Source organism: Watersipora subatra, chromosome 5 (assembly GCF_963576615.1).
Source record: "Watersipora subatra chromosome 5, tzWatSuba1.1, whole genome shotgun sequence".
In the NCBI taxonomy this organism is placed as follows: Eukaryota; Metazoa; Bryozoa; class Gymnolaemata; order Cheilostomatida; family Watersiporidae; genus Watersipora; species Watersipora subatra.
The window spans coordinates 59,918,113-59,938,842 of NC_088712.1; the positions used below are offsets into that span (position 1 = coordinate 59,918,113).

The window sequence follows — 20,730 nt, forward strand, 5'->3', positions numbered from 1 at the left end:
ACAACAAAAACTAGTTTAAAAAATGAGAACTAGGGCAGGTGTGTGTAGAATCGGAACAATGGTGAGAGGGTCCTGCAGGTGTTTGTGCACTCCTCTTGCTTTAAGTAAACTCTCATCAGGTAGATTGTATACGCGACTTAACGTCAACTTAGCTATCAAAGTTCTTGTTGGCAAAACTCAAGGTAAGGACTGGACCAGCGCCACCCGACCTGCACTTGTTGATGAGGAATATGATGAAAATACCGAGTCCCATTCCAACAATGAAGAAACCAATGGCATAGCCAGCAGCAGCCCCTATAACAGCGCTGGATATGTTAGTACTAAAGACACAATAAAGATGAAAAAGTTGGTTGACATACGAATTCCCATTGAGCGACAGAATAGCGACAGGTGGGTGCGCCCGTGCCAAAGCGCTAAGCTGATAAGCGGATCATGTTACTATAGGATGCTACAGTAGAGCGATGGTTGTGTGATACCTTTTAAAGGTTGTATTTTAAGAGGCCAAGGTCAAAATAAACCATGGATGATCAGATTAAAAAGTACTACTTGTTATGGTGTGATTCATTAGTTCTGCGTATGAAACAACAGGAGAGCAAGAGCTATGTGCACACACAAGTGTGATCCCAGTTGGTTGCTAAGGCCGTTTCTATTGTACAAAAATGGCGCATGTCACAGATGTTCTCTTCCTAACAGAGATACGGAATCATGACAGAATGAGCATGATGGCATGGCAGTGCCTTATGAGGGTATGTTGCTGCGCTATCCGCTGCATGGAAGTTCAGTAATAATCATTGCTTCACTGGGTGAAAGAGTTGTTCACTCAAAATTTTATTCCTCAAAGCTTGAGAAAGTTTTAACATATTTCAATTTTTTTATAATTTTAAGGTATAAATGACCTAATAGAACGTCAATAAACACGTTCATCATTTTTAGAGTAGAGAGTTATTATTTTTCATCAGCCTTTCAAACCAATTACAGAAAGATTATTTGTAGGTAATGCTTGCACCATAAAGCTTCTTCATTTGTCAGCAAACATTCTTTCTCTAAATACCAGAAAATATAATTTGAACATTTGTGATGGGCTCTTTAGGTATTAGAACTTTATTGAAACGCAACAACAGAGCAATGCAACAATAAATAAGATACAAAGCTGTATTTGTACAGCTAGAAGGGCGTGTCATGTGCAGCTAGGAGAGCACGTTATGTACAGCTAGAAGGGCATATCATGTACAGCTAGGAGAGCATGTCATGTACAGCTAGGAAAACATGTCATGTACAGCTAGAAGGGCATGTCATGTACAGCTAGGAGAGCACGTCATGTACAGCTAGAAGGGCACGTCATGTGCAGCTAGAAGGGTATGTCATGTACAGCTAGAAGGGCACGTTATGTACAGCTAGGAGAGCATGTCACGTACAGCTAGGAAAACACGTCATGTACAGCTAGAAGGGCATGTCATGTACAGCTAGGAGAGCACGTCATGTACAGCTAGAAGGGCATGTCATGTACAGCTAGGAAAACAGGTCATGTACAGCTAGAAGGGCATGTCATGTGCAGCTAGGAGGGCACGTCATGTACAGTTAGGAAGACACGTCATGTACAGATAGGAGGACACATCATATACAGCTAGGAGAGCACGCCATGTTCAGCTAGGAGGGCACATCATGTACAGCTAGGAGAGCATGTCATGTACAGCTAGGAAAACATGTCATGTACAGCTAGAAGGGCATGTCATGTACAGCTAGGAGAGCACGTCATGTACAGCTAGAAGGGCACGTCATGTGCAGCTAGAAGGGTATGTCATGTACAGCTAGAAGGGCACGTTATGTACAGCTAGGAGAGCATGTCACGTACAGCTAGGAAAACACGTCATGTACAGCTAGAAGGGCATGTCATGTACAGCTAGGAGAGCACGTCATGTACAGCTAGAAGGGCATGTCATGTACAGCTAGGAAAACAGGTCATGTACAGCTAGAAGGGCATGTCATGTGCAGCTAGGAGGGCACGTCATGTACAGTTAGGAAGACACGTCATGTACAGATAGGAGGACACATCATATACAGCTAGGAGAGCACGCCATGTTCAGCTAGGAGGGCACATCATGTACAGCTAGGAGAGCACGCCATGTTCAGCTAGGGGGTACGTCATGTACAGCCAGGAGGGAATGTCATGTACAGCTAGGAGGACATATCATATACAGCTAGGAGAGCACGCCATGTTCAGATAGGAGGGCACGTTATGTACAGCTAGGAGGGTATGCCATGTACAGCTAGGAGAGAATGTCATGTACAGCTAGGAGGGCATGCCATGTACAGCTAGAAGGGCACATCATGTACAGCTAGGAGGGCACGTCATGTACAGCTAGGAGGGCATGTCATGTACAGCTAGGAGGGCACGTCATGTACAGCTAGGAGGGCACACCATGTACAGCTAGAAGGGCATGTCATGTACAGCTAGGAGAGCACGTCATGTACAGCTAGGAGGGCACGTCATGTACAGCTAAGAGAGCAGGCCATGTTCAGCTAGGAGGGCACGTCATGTACAGCTAGGAGGGCACGTCATGTACAGCTAGAAAGGCATGTCATGTACAGCTAGGAGAGCACGTCATGTACAGCTAGGAGGGCACGTCATGTACAGCTAAGAGAGCAAGCCATGTTCAGCTAGGAGGGCACGTCATGTACAGCTAGAAGGGCACGCTATGTTCAGCTAGGAGAGCACGTCATGTTCATCTAGGAGGGCACATCATGTACAGCTAGGAGGGTACGTCATGTACAGCTAGGAGAACACATCATATACAGCTAGGAGAGCATGCCATGTTCAGCTAGGAGGGCACGTCATGTACAGCTAGAAGGGCACGCCATGTTCAGCTAGGAGAGCACGTCATGTTCATCTAGGAGGGCACGTCATGTACAGCTAGAAGAGCACGCCATGTTCAACTAGGAGGGCACGTCATATGCAGCTAGGAGGGCAGTTTATTGCAAACAGCTGTTTAAATGTTTATATTGACGACTGTACCTACAGTATCCGCGCTATTTTGTAGCCAGTTCTTAACTTATGAAAAACAAAATGGGGCTTTGTGGAGAAGAACTGCAACATTTCATCACTTTCTATTTATCAAGTGCAGAGCTAAACAAGTCAATCACTGGCTGACTCTTAAACTAGCTGTCAGAAGACTTCAAACCATAATAATATTATAATAATAACATAAATCACATTACAATGATTCCTCATTTAGCTCAGTTAGGAAGGACCAGCGTTGACCGCTAAAAGTGAAAAACCTTGACATAGCATCAATCCTTCATTTCGTACACACATTAAAGCAAACATAGTGCTTATGCTGTGAGCCAGTTTGGGTAAAAACAAATGTAGTCTGTAACTAATATGTTTGGTTCATAGAGTTACTCTATCTGAAATCAATGGTTTAGAACTGCTTGCTTATCTATTTCTCTCAACGATAAGGAAAATACTCTCAGGAAATCTTACAGCTGAATATACAAATTTTATTTCACGAATAAAATTCATTTATGTAGCCTAACAGTTTTCATTTATGTAGCCTTTGATCAATGACAAGTTAGTCTAGCGATGATCAATTCATGTATGTTAGAACAGAAGCTACTAAATAATCTTAATTGCACTGAAAACACGAAAGGTGAAGCGCACAGTAAGAGACCGCGCCATTTTTGATAAAATTAAGAAAAAGTTACTTACCAAACGACCAATAGTCAATAGTCAATGAAACAATAATTGTTGTTGAATAAAGAACAAAGCAACGAATAACAAGATTTTCATGATTGGAGAACTGAATTCATTTTTAGAGGTCCAGAGAACGGCTGGCAACTGAACTAGTAATTTTAATGATATGATCAGGTAGTCCCCACCATTATGCTCTGCTTTTTACCCCTAATAATGCAATAATAATAATAATAATAACTTACCAGCAGACAACTGAATAAATTCCTCCAGCAATACAGTGTTGTTGACGACAACAGGCCCATGATGGAAAGAGTCAGGTAGGGCTATCATGGCAACCAGCTACAATTAACAGACTCATATACTCATATACTAATATACTCATATACTAATATACTCATATACTAATATACTCATATACTCGTATACTAATATACTCATATACTAATATACTCATATACTAATATACTCATATCCTCGTATACTCCATCTCTGATTGCTTTCAATCTACTAGCATTTGAAAGAAGTTGAGATTGAAGATTTATAAAAACTAAAATGAGTTATGAAACTTGAATTTTACACTTGCTTCTCATTTATGCAATGAATGCGCTCTAGCTAGTGATTTCCTTAATTTGAATTCGCTGTCACAAAACGTCAAAGTCACCCAAATATTTGATTATGCATTCATAGATATTTCATATAATGTCTAAATTTTCTTGAAGCATCTTAGATTTGAAATTAAAAATAAAAAAGATGAATGCAAAAATGAATACAAAGACGTAAACATTAAAGAGTCAGAGACGGTGATGGTAATTCGCAGCGTTAGTAACAGATGTTTAGACAATTAGCTCAGATAGATCATTAGAGAAAAGACTGATGGTTGCAGTCTAACAAAACTTAACCGTTATTTAAAATGGCACAACATTTCTAGTAGAGGTGTTCAGATCCAGCCGCCTCAAGTCATTTGATTCACTAAGTGTGCCAAATTACTGAGACCTGAAAACATTCTACTGCTGTGTATTAATTCTCTTTCTTGGTACACAAGCTATCACTAAAAACATTTCTCAGTGGTACAAAGATAGGAGTGGTTTCTCACGCGAGTCAAAAATAGGTATGGATAGTTTAATTAAATTACTCATTAAATTATTAATTATCAATTTAATTTATTGCAAAATCCATAGTCATGTTCATACCAAATTAAAAAATAGTACAGCCTTTCCTGCAAATGATTCACAAATTAAATTATTAATGCCCTCATTTTAAAACTGATTTAGTAATTTAATACATAATTCAATTTAATCTCCATTTAAATAATGAATTTAATTATTAATGCAACTATTTCACAAATTTCTTTGTTAATTTAATGTATACTTTAACTTGAATGTAAATCAATTTGTTAATTTATTTATTAATGCAACTATTTCACAAATTTCTTTGTTAATTTAATGTATACTTTAACTTGAATGTAAATCAATTTGTTAATTTATTTATTAATGCAACTATTTCACAAACTAATTTGTTAATTTAATGTATACTTTAACTTGAATGTAAATCAATTTGTTAATTTATTTATTAATGCAACTATTTCACAAACTAATTTGTTAATTTAATGTATACTTTAACTTGAATGTAAATCAATTTGTTAATTTATTTATTAATGCAACTATTTCACAAACTAATTTGTTAATTTAATGTATACTTTAATTTGAACGTAAATCAATTTGTTAATTTATTTATTAATGCAACTATTTCACAAACTAATATGTTAAATTACCGCTGCTACCAGCCTACAACATACTCATCATGGTTACAGATCATTATTTTAAATACTGAAAGAGACTTGTGGTACAGCGGTACAGACTATGCAGAACTGGCAGTATGACCTCTAGTATGACTTACAGTATTTCCGCTACCACCAGCCTCCACAACAAATGATCCATTTTCAACAGCAGTTTTCAGTCTCTGTACAATTGTGCTCGTTGGGGCAACAGCATCCGCTGACAGCTTATCTCTAGTGCTGCCTGGCAGCGTAGGAAGGTCTATCAACTGGAACTGAACTGTGATGTCTTCGTCGGAATCGTCGTCTGTCCACTAAAACAGTTTTTTAAAACATGTCATCAAACATTGGCCATTGCTGTCAGATTGGTCACATTTTCCCCTCACCTGTCCATATAGCCTAAAATGATGTGGGTAGGTTTGTGAACCTAGAGCAATGAATACATTATTTTTTTATGTATAAAAGTAATGCTTTTAAAACTATCAAAGGTTACTTGATAGAATCGGATCGCTGTACTGTAACTAACTCAAGGCGGTTATGTTGGCAGCAGCCATAGCTTTCAAAGGTTATGCATTGACAAAGTACTCAAGGCGGTTGTGTTGGCAGCAGCCATAGCTTTCAAAGGTTATGCATTGACAAAGTACTCAAGGCAGTTGTGTTGGCAGCAGTCATGGCTTTTAAAGGTTATGCATTGACAAAGTACTCAAGGCGGTTGTGTTGGCAGCAGTCATGGCTTTCAAAGGTTATGCATTGACAAAATAATGACATAATCATCAAATATCTCTTCTCTTTACAGCGATACCCTTTACACAGTTATATCCTATACAGTTACATGTATACCCAGAATACAGTAGATGCCCCTGTCACATGAACCTTTTACACAAATCTCACTGATAGTAAAGAATTTATGTATAGTGTTTGCTTCGTGGTTACATTAGAAACTCTATACAGTGTAAAGCAAAAACTCAGTGCAAGTTCTCAAATTCTATTCGAATAATGAGTGTTTTATCGTTAGCCTCTAGATATTTCCTTTCTCTTGATGCACTTGGGAGAGAAAATTACGTACTGAAGCATCTATTATATATCTTTTCTTTGCTTTATTTTATAACAAATAAAGCGAAGAAATATTTATAATAGTTTCATTATAATAATTTTATAATAAATAAATGTTTTGTTCTTTTTTCTTTGCAGCAGAGACCTTGCTGAAAAAAAGGTAAAAAATCGATTAAAATTGACAGTGAAGATGTGTGCTCCTCTTAGCTTAACGTAAAATTACTTTACGAATGGCAACTGAACCGTGTATAAGTAATAAAAAGAGGAAAAGTTGTAGATACAAACCAATAATACATCAGTTACTGTACAGTCATTAAATTTAAATTTAGGCTTAATTTTTTTTACTTGAAAGGCCAAAGGGGTGAGTTTGAGAAGATCTTGGAGCAGATTATGCTATTTAAATGTATTTTACGTTCGAATAACATAAAATCTTTGGGTAGTAAATGCTCTCGGAAAGGATTATTTACATTTTAGGATGTCGATTGTATTTAAGTCACACCCTGGTAGATCTGTAACAATTGGAAATGAAAACTTACTCGAACATTAGCTACTCGAGACGAGAGTGTCTTGGCCTGCTTAATTATATTAAGATAGAGGAAGTAGTTGAACATCTCATAGTTGTACTTAATCTTCTTCTTCTGGTCACCTGGAAGTTTGAACTGAACGTTCCACTTTTGATCATCAGTGAAGCACTTGGATATGTCATAGACCCATATATTGGGCTCTTCCTCGTTGAAGTCAAATATATTATAAGACATTTCATAGCCAAGTTTCTGAAATAAAAAGTAATTCGCCGTGGGTGTCACTTAACTAACAGCTAGACACATGTAATTGGCTAATACAAACCCTCAGAAACAAACCCAGCATAGTATCGTTCACATAGGACTTCATATTGCTAACAATAAACCTGAGCTGAGCACACTACTGCAAGTACATAGATCATAACAATTACATTATTACCAATGATCCTCCATGCATTCTACCTATGATGGCGCTAGAGCTCACGGGCTACATATATTACAGATACATACGTAAATATATCCAAGTTAATAGCGTGATACTAACTCTACCTGCGATTACTGGTATGTATATCATCTAAGCTATAACATGATACTTTACCTATGATTACTAGTATGTATATCATCTAAGTTATAGCATGATACTCTACCTATGATTACTAGTATGTATATCATCTAAGGTATAACATGATACTCTACCTATGATTACTAGTATGTATATCATCTAAGGTATAACATGATACTCTACCTATAATTATTAGTGTGTATATCATCTAAGGTATAACATGATACTCTCTACCTATGATTACTAGTATGTACATATATCATCTAAGTTATAACATGATACTCCACCTATGATTACTAGTATGTATACTATCTAAGGTATAGCATGATACTCTACCTATGATTACTAGTGTGTATATCATCTAAGGTATAACATGATACTCTACCTATGATTACTAGTGTGTATATCGTCTAAGGTATAACATGATACTCTACCTATGATTACTAGTATGTATACCATCTAAGGTATAGCATGATACTCTACCTATGATTACTAGTGTGTATATCATCTAAGGTATAACATGATACTCTACCTATGATTACTAGGATGTATATCATCTAAGCTAAACATGATACTCTACCTAAAATTACTAGTACATACATCACCTAAGTTATAACATGAGGTATTATAGCTGCGCTTAATATCATAAAATGATATAACGTGACATAAACTACACGCTTACCGGAATTTTAACATATATTTGCATTGGTTCAGAGTATTCAATAGCAGCTCCTTCATTCACATCAAAATAACTCTTAGTCATGAAGGCAATCTCCCAGACGGACTTTGTGTCAGCACCAGCATGAGGTGGGTATCCGAACTTCTCTGCCGCAAATACATTCGCCAATACATCTCGCACCATCCTCTAAACAAACAACACCAGACATATACTCAGCTAACTTTCCATTTACAGTGGTAATCGTAATTATGGTATGGGACCAATTAAAATAAACGTTTTATATGTTATTAATTCATAGTTTATTAAGTGTTTGTTTGATAAATTATGGCAGTATACCAACTAATGGAAAGTTACAGATGTTCTACATATGAATATTATCAAATATCAACTGATATTTGCCTTTTTAGTCTGGGTTTAGTGTACCATAGCGACATCTGCACATTATGACAACAAATCCAATAAAAGCTAAGTTTGTAGTCTTCAACAAAATTGACCACATTTCACACGGTTTGTTAACATATGTAGGTACGCATATAACTATATGCAAGAAAATTAGTGGCCTTTCGAATATTAATGTTACACAGCTCTATGTTGGATAGCAAATGTGTTACACAGCTTCTCATTGGATAGTCAATATGTTACACAGATCATTATTGGATAACCAATATGCTAAACAGCTTCTTATTACATAGCCAATATGTTACACAGCTACGGACTGGATAGCCAATGTGTTACAAAGCTTCCATTGGTTAGTCAATATGTAACACTGCATCCTATTGGATAGCCAATATGCTACAGAGCTTCTTATTAAATAGCCAATATATTACACAGCTTCCGATTGGATAGCTGATGTGTTACACAGCTTCCATTGGTTAGTCAATATGTAACACTGCATCCTATTGGATAGCCAGTATGCTAAACAACTTTATATTGAACAGATGATTCGTTATATAGCTTCTTATTGAAGAGCAAATTCAAACACCGCTCAACATTAAATATACGCTACATTGAGAAACTTTAGAGATGCTGTATTTGCGCTAGCCATACCGGTCCAGTGTAGGTCCAGGTCATATTGGATCCCTTTGAGTTGAACAGTCCAAAAAACTCTGCTATTGTCTTCATCCTGGCATGATTCATGTCAGTACTAAGCACATCGAAGGAAGGTGAATCAGTAAGAGTCATAACTGAACAGTTGCCGTGGACTTTGTCGGTAATGTATGCTAGCCCTGGAGGAAATATAATAAAGTGCACTTGCGTGAACTGACATTAAAATTATATAAGTGCATGTTTATTAAGGATATATCTTTTGGTATACATTGTAGCAAGACTAGTATATGAACACACCTGTAATGAAGTCGTGAATCTCGGAGATAGGGTTGTCTGAGTTGGCTGTGAAAAAAGATGCAAGCATACCCTCTGGTATGTAGTCGTATCGAGACATGTGCAGCGTGTTGTCATAGTATTCCTAAAATTAAAGGATGGTAGGCTAAATCTTTACTATAATAAGAGCTGAGTCTGTCTGTTAAAAGCCTCTCTATTAGCGATGAGAAAAAAGATTGTATCACACGAGGGTCGAACCTGGATATTTGGCTTACCAGCCAAGCACACTTCCACATACACCACTCAATCACCTTTCGATATTTAAAGACTAACTTAGATTAAATTTTTGTGGATTTTATCAGAAGTATGGGTATTTTTCTATCATTTGTAATTGTTTTTGATGTTTGAGGTGATCTGATTGCCAGGATGTTTCAAGATTAAAATTAATAAAACTTGATCGTGATTGAAACGCTTAGGAAAAAGATATGTGGGAAATGAGGTCACTAGTTGTTAGCCTAATGTCACTAGCTAACTAATGCCAATATTGTCACTAGCTGCTATGCTGATATAGCAGGGTGCACTGTACTTTCTGATAAAATCTACAAAAATGTGTGTAAGGTCATCGTTGAGAATAGTTGTGAGGATACTTATTACACATGACGATCTCTCACAGCGCATGGGGCTACCAGGGTACCAGTGCCAAGTAACATACATTATAACGATATATATAGTACAATAATAGGACATTTTTTGAGAGGAAGATCTGTATCAGATCCTGCGCCAAGTACACAACCCTTAGAAAAAATGCTTCCAGATCTACGATATTATTTGTTCAACCCAACAGGATGGTGCAAATTTGGTATTGGTAGAAACTTGACCGTCATAGCCATCTAATGTCATGACTAAAAATTGAAAGTAACTAGGGAGTAATCCCCTCTGATGCCAACTTATAGCCCTATCACAGCCCTTGCATTCTGTAAATCTACACACTCAAATCATGAGAAGCTTATTGCTGTCTTTATTTACAACTGTTTCAACAATTGTCTTTTATTTGCAGATGCGAAGGGACCAAAGTTTGTCTGAAACATGAATGTATAAAATTGAGCCAGTGATGGTAGGTTTCTGCTGATGGAGTGTATGATTTGAATATTGTACAGTACCGTACAAAATATAGAAAAACAAAACGTTTTATGATTTAAAATACTAAATGATTATCTCCTTATCACAATATCAATTTATCCATACAATTTTTGTTTATTATGCTACTAAAATCTGTCCATACAATATATTTGTTATGGATTTTTATGAATTGGAGGGCTGGAGTACACTTTATAGGAACACTCCTACAATGGAATGTGATCAAACCATCATAGACTGTACAAGAGAGCGAATACTCACCACTGATAGAGTTAACAAACTGCACAAGTCATGGAATGTGACCAAAACCTTAGAGTCGGTACTAGTAAACAAGCGCCCACCACTGATGAACTCACAGAGTTATCAAATCAACAAACTGCTATTCAACAAGTGCTTTAGAATCCATAAAAGCTTGACTAACACACCCTGACAAAATGAAGACCTTACAAGGACAGGAAGCTTTGCTTGGTTAACAAACCAATCACAACTGTTCCAAGAGAGGACAACTCTCTTGGAGAGTCTGCTAATAAACCAGTCTGAAGACAGAGCTGCATGGTCAACATCAACAAAAGTTAAAAAAGGCAGATATGATTTAATTGAAGTAAGAGTTATCATACCTTGATATTAGTGACAAGCCCGGCACCATCTCCAGCCTGCTGTACATATTCTGCTTGAAAAGAGAAATAGCCCTGGGAGGCAACATTTGGAACATATACAGGGCCTGGAGGGCCTACGGCAAAGTCCTTGAGGAAGGGGCAGACCGTGCGTGGAGGAACCTGACAAATGCATATGAAAAACCAGAATAAGCTGACAAACTCTAGATACACATTTTAACCCCTTGAACCCTGGCACACATTTTAACCCCTTGAACCCTGGCCATCCTCATCAACGTCAGTATCGCTGGGAAATTTGCTAAAATGTAGGACATTTTGAAACTTACTAAATGTCTAAATCTGCTCATAATCAATTGATATTTGGTAGAACACTGGAAAACGAGTCCAACAACACACTGCAAATTTCATCAAATAAAAGATCTTTTTGATATTTTTTGTGCTAAAACAGTAAAAATCCATGCGATTTTAACAAATTCTGGAAATATTTGCAGTATCGAGCATACATCCATCATCTTTTTCTGACTAACATCATTAGCCAAATTATAGTTAGTGTCACATAATCTTTCATCTGTATCACTATCATGTAACACATGAGTCGTATTAAATTTTTTTCGCGGTATTGTCCCACTAAAATTGTTATATTAACGAAGGAAGTTGGTGAAAACGTTCGAAAATGTTAAAAAATGAAAGTAACATTTCGGATTTAACGGGTTTATGAATGAATTTGATTGGTTTGCACCATCACTTGGAAACGGCATTTGTAAACAGAGCGATGTAAATGCCGTAATACTGACAGTCAGGGTTCAAAGGGCTAATGTTGTAAAAGCACTTCAGAAACAGCAAGGAAGCATATGCTAGTACATGTAATCTAAATAAATGCTTGAAAAATTATATTAACCAAAAATCTTATAGAAACGTTTTTCCTGTCAACAATCATTGTAGACATGTTTACTGCCTTAAACAGTGACTAGTCAAAGATGGCAGCAGAATTTGTCATGGATGCTGTCGCTGTATTTCCATTATTATAATTGATATATGATATTAACATATGATATCAACATATGATATTAACATATGATATTAACATATATGATATTAACATATGGTATTAAAATCATCCTGTTAACATTTGATATTAACATCATCCTGTTATCATATGATATTAACATATGATATCAACATATATGATATTAACATCATCCTATTAACTAAGCCCAGATTAGACAATCATATTTTTAAAACCACCCAAAAACTATGAGCTAAATAGGTGCTCAAAAGCATTTTTAACACAAAAAATTAGCAAAGCCTGCAACTTTATAAGTACCTATTGAGCAGTATCTTAACTGAATTTTGACCAACACAACTAATTAACACAAATAGACACAAATGACTTTTACAGTCACAGAAGAATATTAAGCTGTTGAATCTATTTTCTGCACACTTTCAGCACTTTTATGACTCTTCTTTCTATAAATCCAAAACAAAAAAACACTCAAAAAGTTCTGGACCAGCGTTGAAAAAAACAACGATAAAGCTGCAGCTTTTTGATTTTCAAATGCATTCTTCATGTTTTAAATGACCCAAAATGTATGACGAGACATATGAGAAATCTTTACTATTATACGATGAGCTGGGATTAAGATAAGATTAAGTACTTTGATGAGACACTTTACACGGTCCCAATGAGACCTTACATAGAATTAAATCCTTTTTCACACTTAACTTTACTTAGATATGAAACAAAATATGTTGCTCTGCATGGCATGAAGAAGTTATCTTCACATATCCACCTACAACGAATATGTGAAGATAACTTCCCCATATCATGTAGAGCAACATAATTTGAATAAAGAAAAGTAGCATAGGGAGGTTTTTATAACTATATGCATATTCATTGCCAGATGCCCTATATATGGAACTCTAAGTTTAAGCAGTGTGTCTAAACAGTTGGGTTCCAGCAAAAATGAGTTCAACACACGCAATAAATTTTCGTGCAAAACATTGCAATTTTCACCACAACAATCAGCTTTTCCCTCAATCAATGTTCTTATTTTAGTATCATCAATTTAAGCGACATCCAATGTGACACGAGGCTGAAAATGGCTAGAAAGTAAAAAACATTATACATGTAATTTTGGCTCTACAATTTTAACATTCGAGATAAACGTGCGCCATGAAGGTACACCAAATTCCTTGAGCTGAAAAAATGCTGCAAACATAAATTTGGTAATAACAAAGGCGAGGAAGGTTTGATACAACCAATTCCAGAAATTGAGAAAAATAAACGTCGCCCCTTAGTACTATGTTGGAGATAATTTCGAAACGATTAAAAGTGTTCACTTCATACATCTTGTGGAGCCAGTAGAACTACTTATTTGAGCAGAAAAACACCTGACTATAAAGTAAAGACGCAGAACTATCTATTGAATGATAATGGTGTTCTTGCTTCCTTATTACATTCTTGGGAGAGAGTGAAATAAGGAAGCTTAAACAAAAAGTGGTACAAAAAAGGAAAACTATAAGGATAGAGGTAAAAACAAAAACAGAAGACAACCGGGCAACAAAGATGAGGTGATAAAAAATTGCATAATAGAAAGAAAAACTAAAGTGAAAAAGGGAGTGAGAAGAGATAGAGATGAGGACAAAAGAAGGAGGAAGGCGAGAGAGAGAGAGAGAGAGGTGAGAAGAAAAAAAGGAGAGAGGAAAGAAGAGAAAGAGGGGATATAGAGAGAGTGATATGAATAAGAAAAACCGGAAAGCAAGAAGAAATAAGAAAAAAGACATGACAAAAATTAAACAAAATGAATAAGAAAGCCAAATGACCGAAGGATAAAAAATAATAATTGTATAGTAAATACCATGAAGTATTTTAGGCTGGTATCAGGTAGGAAGTCAGAGAATCCTGTGAAGGTATACGTGTGCTTTATAGGCCTGCCCTGAGTTTCAGGGTCATAAGCCATTCCTTCAACCGTCAGCATGACTGGTACTTGGTCGCCGATAGACGAGTTCCAATTAGAAGCTGCGTGAGAAAAGGATGCCGGCTTTATTAATCGGTGTGAAATATCAATTGTACTTGTATTTCTTAACTCAACAGTCAACTTACTAAACTGAGCTCAAGTTACAGGCAGGCAGAAGTCAAACTTGATACAGCGAAACCAGTAAACATACCATTTTAAAGTAAATGTAACCCATTACGCAACACCGTGATTATTATCAAAGACAAAAAACTCAAGCACAAAGTATGTACATCACAGCGAATGGTGGATTGATCGTCCAACCGTTAGAAACTTGAACGTGGCAGGAAATGTAGACAGAAGGCGATAGTTGTGTCATGCACTAACCTGTGAAGTACCACATAACTTTCAATGTTGCATCCATAGCAATAATATAGACGCAATCAGACCATTTCTCAGCTAGCACACCATCCTGCAAGGTTTCTGTTCCCTGTAAAAAAATAACTTGAAAAAGCAACATAAAAACAAAGTTAGTAATTAAAAATATGTACTCAGACCAGAGCAGTACTTTTGTTAGCATCACTCCAAACACACCTCTCCAATAATAAACACACCTACATGTTGTTCACTGTTGTGTCAGCTCACCTGAATATTAACATTGATTGATGCAGATAGCTACAGTCTCAAAGTGCCATGCCATTATTTCTTTAAAAAACCACTCCAAATATTGACTATCAATGGGGAATATCTTACAGAGGTTATCAGTTACCGAAATGTGTGATAACATAAAACGTCGGTGCCGAAAAATAATAATTTGTTAGCATTTCTTATTCTCGTTAATGAAAGTTATTCACAAAACATCTTATTAACGCATGATTCTGTGAGCGTAGAAGCATCCTCTATAGGTTTGCTGCGCAAATACAAGTACAAACCAATAAATATGCTGTATATTAATACGAGCCTCAAGACATGGACTTACTTTATTTTCGTGATCGAGCTTGTACATGTATACCTATCTACTTGTATGTCAACCCAACTAATCCTATCAAACTGTATATATATACTATATATATATGTATATATATACATATATATATACACATATATACATATAAATATATATAACATATATATATACACATATACATGCCAGTATATATATATATATATATATATATATATATATAGCACTAGAAATTCCACAGTCATACATCCCACGATCAAAGTAATAATGGAGTAAAAAAAGGGGACTGTTGATTGTTGAAAAAGTAGTTCTCAGCAGGAATTGACAGAGTATAATGTAAATGAGACTTGTTTGAGATGATATAAAATAAATTTGAGGAAGCACGATTCTAAAAAGACGCAACAGAAATAAAAAAAATGTAACAGAAATAAATATTAATAAAATAAATATTCAACTATCTCAAACTTATGTTTTACAATAATAAAATAAATATTAATTCAAGCTGTAGACCTAAACTACTGTAAGTAATTAAACTAACAACAACAATAAAAAAATATGTTTATTATATCTCTGAAATGCAATATTAAAAGTTAAACGGCAAACTGATGTGTAATATACAGTTTGAAAGTTGGTTGTGTTGTGATGAAGGTAGAATGGTTTTGACAGCGATATGTAACAGAGAGCAAGCGTTGGCATTTACACGTCTGGAAGTTTTATGCAAACTGGAGTGAAATAAAGAAATATTCTTGTCATAGAAGGGCGTTGTAGTAACGCCCTACCTTGTAGATAAGATGTAAAGAAATCTGGCAGATGTTCTAGATAATTTGAATAACCTTCAGTAATTGGACAAAAACGTAGGCTGATAAACTGTGTGCCACATTTTCGTACCTGTAAATCGGTCTACGCCTCAACAGTACACAGTAAACAGTTCTACTATCTGTCGCACGGCTTTATTGGCGTTTCGTAGGTCGGTCGAAACTATTAGGTAATAAACCACGCTGTTCAAGCGTTTTGTGGCAATTTGTGGCAAGACTTTATCGTTCTATTCTCTGTCGCTCGGCGTTTCAATTTCCGGTCTTAACTTTAATTAAACGAATCTTTTCAAGCGTTTTGTGACGATTTTCATCCTAATAAATCTGTCTATTTATGTATAATCCGATCAGATGGGTTAGTTTTAAGAATTTGCGTCAACCTTTCAAAGGCTTGGTAACATATTTAAACCGGTTTATATGCGTTTTGTATCATTATTATACTTAAACGACTTTACTGAAAAATAGTTAAATTTGTTGACAGGATTTCGTTGCAAGAGTTGTGTGCACATGTGCATTCATCATAATTCTCCCAATCAATCGTTTCACTCTTGTTTGGTCGTGGGAAAACCTGCTATAAATACATACATAGCAAAACCTGCTATCTTGAGGTGAATGCGCAAACCCGCATGTCTCTGGTAAGAGACTCGGGCGTAAGTCAACATTCTCATCCACTTGGGTTAACAAAGATGAGTAAACAATTTTATGTATATTTATATACGTAAATAGTCAACAGCTCAATCATTTGCAGATATATATATATAACCTAAAAATTGAATTTTTACCTGATAAATTGGTGGATAGTCAGGGTCAATTTGAAAAGCTGTTTTTGCTGTGAATCCATTCTTAGATGAAGCTTTCGAGCCAAACATGAACGTATCTTTTGGTCTACCATCCAATGGTGAGGCTGTGCAGCTAAAACTAGCTGTTCAAGACACAAAGATGACCTTAGTCAAACAGTTTATTCAAGGAATGCTGAAAAATCTTGTAAAAACTATGTAATTTTGATAAAATTTATGCGATTGCATCCCTTAGATCTGCTTTTGTAAACGAAACACTTTAAACATTATGCTTTTATGATTAGCAAAGGTAGCGAGAAACAAAGCCTAATTCTAGTAGCGTCTATGATTGAGATCACTCTATTGAAATCACTCTATTGTAATTGTTTGAAATAATAATCTGTGATCACTTTATTGCAACTGGCCGAATATTCTCTAAGTTCAAGAGAATCGCTCAAACTGCTTTATACTATTTTTAATTTTAAATATTTATAGCATTAGCACTTATTTAATGTAATAACATTTATTATAAATAGCTAAAGGCCTTATGCTTGCTTTTGATGCAACCACTCACCATCTCTATCATCCACATGTAAATAGTAACATCAGTCACGGATGTATGCTAGAAACTGTAGCTGTCTTTTATGTACAGGGCTAAAATACTACGCTTTCTGAAAGAATACAAAATTACACAAAAAAGATTGTACTCCGGGAAATTATCTCTTGATCATACACCCAGCTTTGTCGCTAGGTATAGAAATACCTAGTGGATAACTATACCATAACCAAAGTATATACTGAAAATCTTTTTGTGATGTTCTATCCATATATGTTGGCTCACCCAAGACAAAAAGCAACAAAAATTACCTCAGAATAGAGTTATTCGCCATCTTCAATAAATGCATTATATTCTAGAATTCACATATATAATTATTTATATAGCTTACACTATAATTGGTTGTAATAGGTTAGTATGACTTAACTTCTTAGACAAATCACTAGCCCTAGGTTTGTAAAGCATTAGGTTAGATGCTAGGTTTCAAGACTATATGGTTAAGATTTGAGAAATTTCAAGGTTATACCGCAAATAGTTGCTAGGTTGGAAAGCTACTCAGCACAGAGTTGAGACACAGTAACATATGTTAACATATTAACATACATTAACACAATACTACAGTAACACAAAGTTGGGGCGGTATTGCTGCTGTCTCTCTGCTATTGCAGTGTCATAGCAAAGCAGCAGTCCATCTAAAACAGGTTATTCCAAAATGGTGAGCTACACCAAAAATTTGATGTAGCAGCATTGCCTTAGTACAAATATAATACAAGTTGTACGTACCTACCATCTATAGTTGTACGTACCTACCATCTATAGTCGTACGTACCTACCATCTCTAGTCGTACGTACCTACCATCTCTAGTCGTACGTACCTACCATCTCTAGTCGTACGTACCTACCATCTCTAGTCGTACGTACCTACCATCTATAGTTGTACGTACCTACCATCTATAGTTGTACGTACCTACCATCTATAGCAACACACCATTACAACTTTTATGGTACTACAAGTTATGGTACTACTTATAGATTTACTTACTGTCGGGCAGCTCTACAACTTCCACGATCTGATTAGTGTTGAAATTGTAAATATCATAGCCTGTTTCACTGATGTTGTTAAAGGGACCAGAGGATAGCGTCTCTCCAATTATAGCTCGAGAGTTGGCTACAAACAGCAGTGGACACCGACCATACTACAATTCTGTAAACTTTGCCGCTTCCAAAAATTAAAATTTTTTGAATATGTTATAAGTTTTTTTTAATAAGCCAGAGCCCTTCATTAAAACTATGTATTCCTTTTTTAAACTATAAAAATATAGTTAATCCGAAGCAGGCTGTACAGTTTCACAGAGAAATCTAAAATCTAGGCAACTGTACTTAATGACAACCAATATTGAAAGGGTCTAACATACGAGCATCAAACAGTTCAAAGAGATGCCGAGTGGATTTCTTCAATTGCATATTCATCTGTATATCGACACTGTAAACATCTGGGATAGGGGGAAAAGGCTTGGATCCAGGAGCTATAATGAAAATAACAAATCTCCATACATTAATATATAATTGTATATATATAATGAAACATAGTTATATATATAATTAAATAGATAATTATATATATAATTAAATATATAATTATATATAATTGTATATTTAACTGTATATATAATTGTATATATATAATTATATATTTAATTATATATACATGTATAACTATATTAAAATATATATATGATTATATATAATTAAATATATAATTATATATGCATATATATATAATTATAATATTATAATATTCAGTGTATAATATATATAAATATATAGCGTGAACTTAAAAACTACTTTAATTATCAACAGAGCTTTTAATGGATCAGTGGTGGTTTTGTGGCTATGACAATGACTTGTAATCAAAACGTCAGTGATTTGGGTCATGCAAGGCTATTATTGGTGGTGTTAGGAACGACATCCAATCACAGTTGTTTGTGTACCGAACCTCACAAGCAAATTGTGACAATAAATCCTATACACGGAGAAAGACCATTCACAGTGGTGACCCCTAAAGGGCAAGGCAGCAATTTCAATGAATACTTTACAAAAACAAGGATAAAAACTACTGCAAAGCTGAAGATTCTGTTGAAAATGTTCTCATAAAACCATTTAATACTGACATTCTATACTGTAAAACTCAGTGTATTGTTTCAAAATTATTGAAAAAATTAATTTGTAGATCTCATAATATAACTGTTCATACTTCATATCTTAATTAAAAATCAACACTCGGAATGTCAGAGGTCTAAATCTTTTCCAAAAATCTGCATAATTCTCTATCAGATATCCTGAGAACTTAAAACACTAGATCCTGTAGGGTATTACAACTCCAAATAGAATATGTGTGTTCAATACTAACTCGGCTTCGTTTTTATGCAGATACCATCATGTCGAGCGGCTGCTGCCTGTGAGATTACTAGCAGAAGAACGCACAGCTGACTTTGCATCTTGGAGAAACTCAAGTCGCCAGAATACAGCTGGCAGTAAACTGCAAATAAATGTCTAGATTGTTTCATGGTCATCGAATACACATTTACTATACTAACTGTAAAAATGTTTCAAATTTAGTTGGAAACTTGGTAGAGCTATTCATAATGAGGTCAAAGCAATGATGTCAGCAAGAGAAGTTTACTGACATTTACAGCTTACTAAATGTATAGTGCTAGAAGGCTAAAACACTCAGAGAGCGAACCTCTAAACCGATTATTTTTCCATATTGACAAAAAATAGCCTCCTTAGGTTATAACAGCTTAGGCATCGTTCTAAACATGTTCTGATGCAAAACTTCTAAATAAAACTGAACATTTTACTAAACAAGTCCGAGAATTGAAAGCGGGGTGCAAGGAAACTGACTTTTCGTAAAACTGACCATATTATCAGAAATATTATCAGCACACTCGTGATATCTGTATTATATATATACGTTTATTTTGCAGTCCGTAATCATTTTTAGAGAAAAAGTGCTTTACGTATGGTGCCACAAAAAAAATAAAAAGTCACTAAATAATCCGAAATTTCAAAATTATTTTGGTCAATAACTTCTAAAAAACAACAATGAAACAAGTGAGTCATTATGATTGCAGCATTTTATCTCTGTTTTATCAACAGCTGTTACTGATGTCAGCATCCGCTGCAGAACTATTATTATAACGAGATGAGCATAGACCAGTTAAAAATGTGTAATTTAATAGAAAAGATACGAAACACTGCATTAGCTAAATAATAAACAACGAAAATTAAGAATATTATATCGAGTGCGAGTTAGC

General features: G+C 35.4%; 1 protein-coding gene across 1 annotated transcript; it reads right to left on the minus strand.

Moving 5' to 3' along the window:
* Window positions 1-98: 98 nt before the first annotated feature.
* LOC137396409 (uncharacterized) lies at window positions 99-19,941 on the minus strand. The gene is made up of 14 exons (XM_068082673.1): window positions 19,824-19,941; window positions 18,829-18,939; window positions 18,456-18,581; window positions 16,864-17,003; window positions 14,693-14,795; window positions 14,210-14,370; window positions 11,355-11,513; window positions 9,625-9,745; window positions 9,328-9,506; window positions 8,284-8,466; window positions 7,055-7,291; window positions 5,588-5,779; window positions 3,934-4,030; window positions 99-294 (listed from the first exon to the last, which is right to left on the minus strand). Exons 1-14 carry the CDS (start codon window positions 19,909-19,911, stop codon window positions 149-151), a joined length of 2,043 nt encoding a protein of 680 aa, XP_067938774.1. The 5' UTR covers window positions 19,912-19,941; the 3' UTR covers window positions 99-148.
* Window positions 19,942-20,730: the final 789 nt, after the last annotated feature.

Bases quoted from the DNA above. Each gene is read 5' to 3' on its own strand.
- LOC137396409 (XM_068082673.1), bottom strand. From the start codon at position 19,911: ATGCAAAGTCAGCTGTGCGTTCTTCTGCTAGTAATCTCACAGGCAGCA. The intron at 8,467-9,327 runs GTATGGCTAGCG...TTGTTTGTTTAG, and splicing joins CCTGGACCTACACTGGACCG to AGGATGGTGCGAGATGTATT. The intron at 7,292-8,283 runs GTAAGCGTGTAG...TTTTTATTTCAG, and splicing joins AAATATATGTTAAAATTCCG to AAACTTGGCTATGAAATGTC.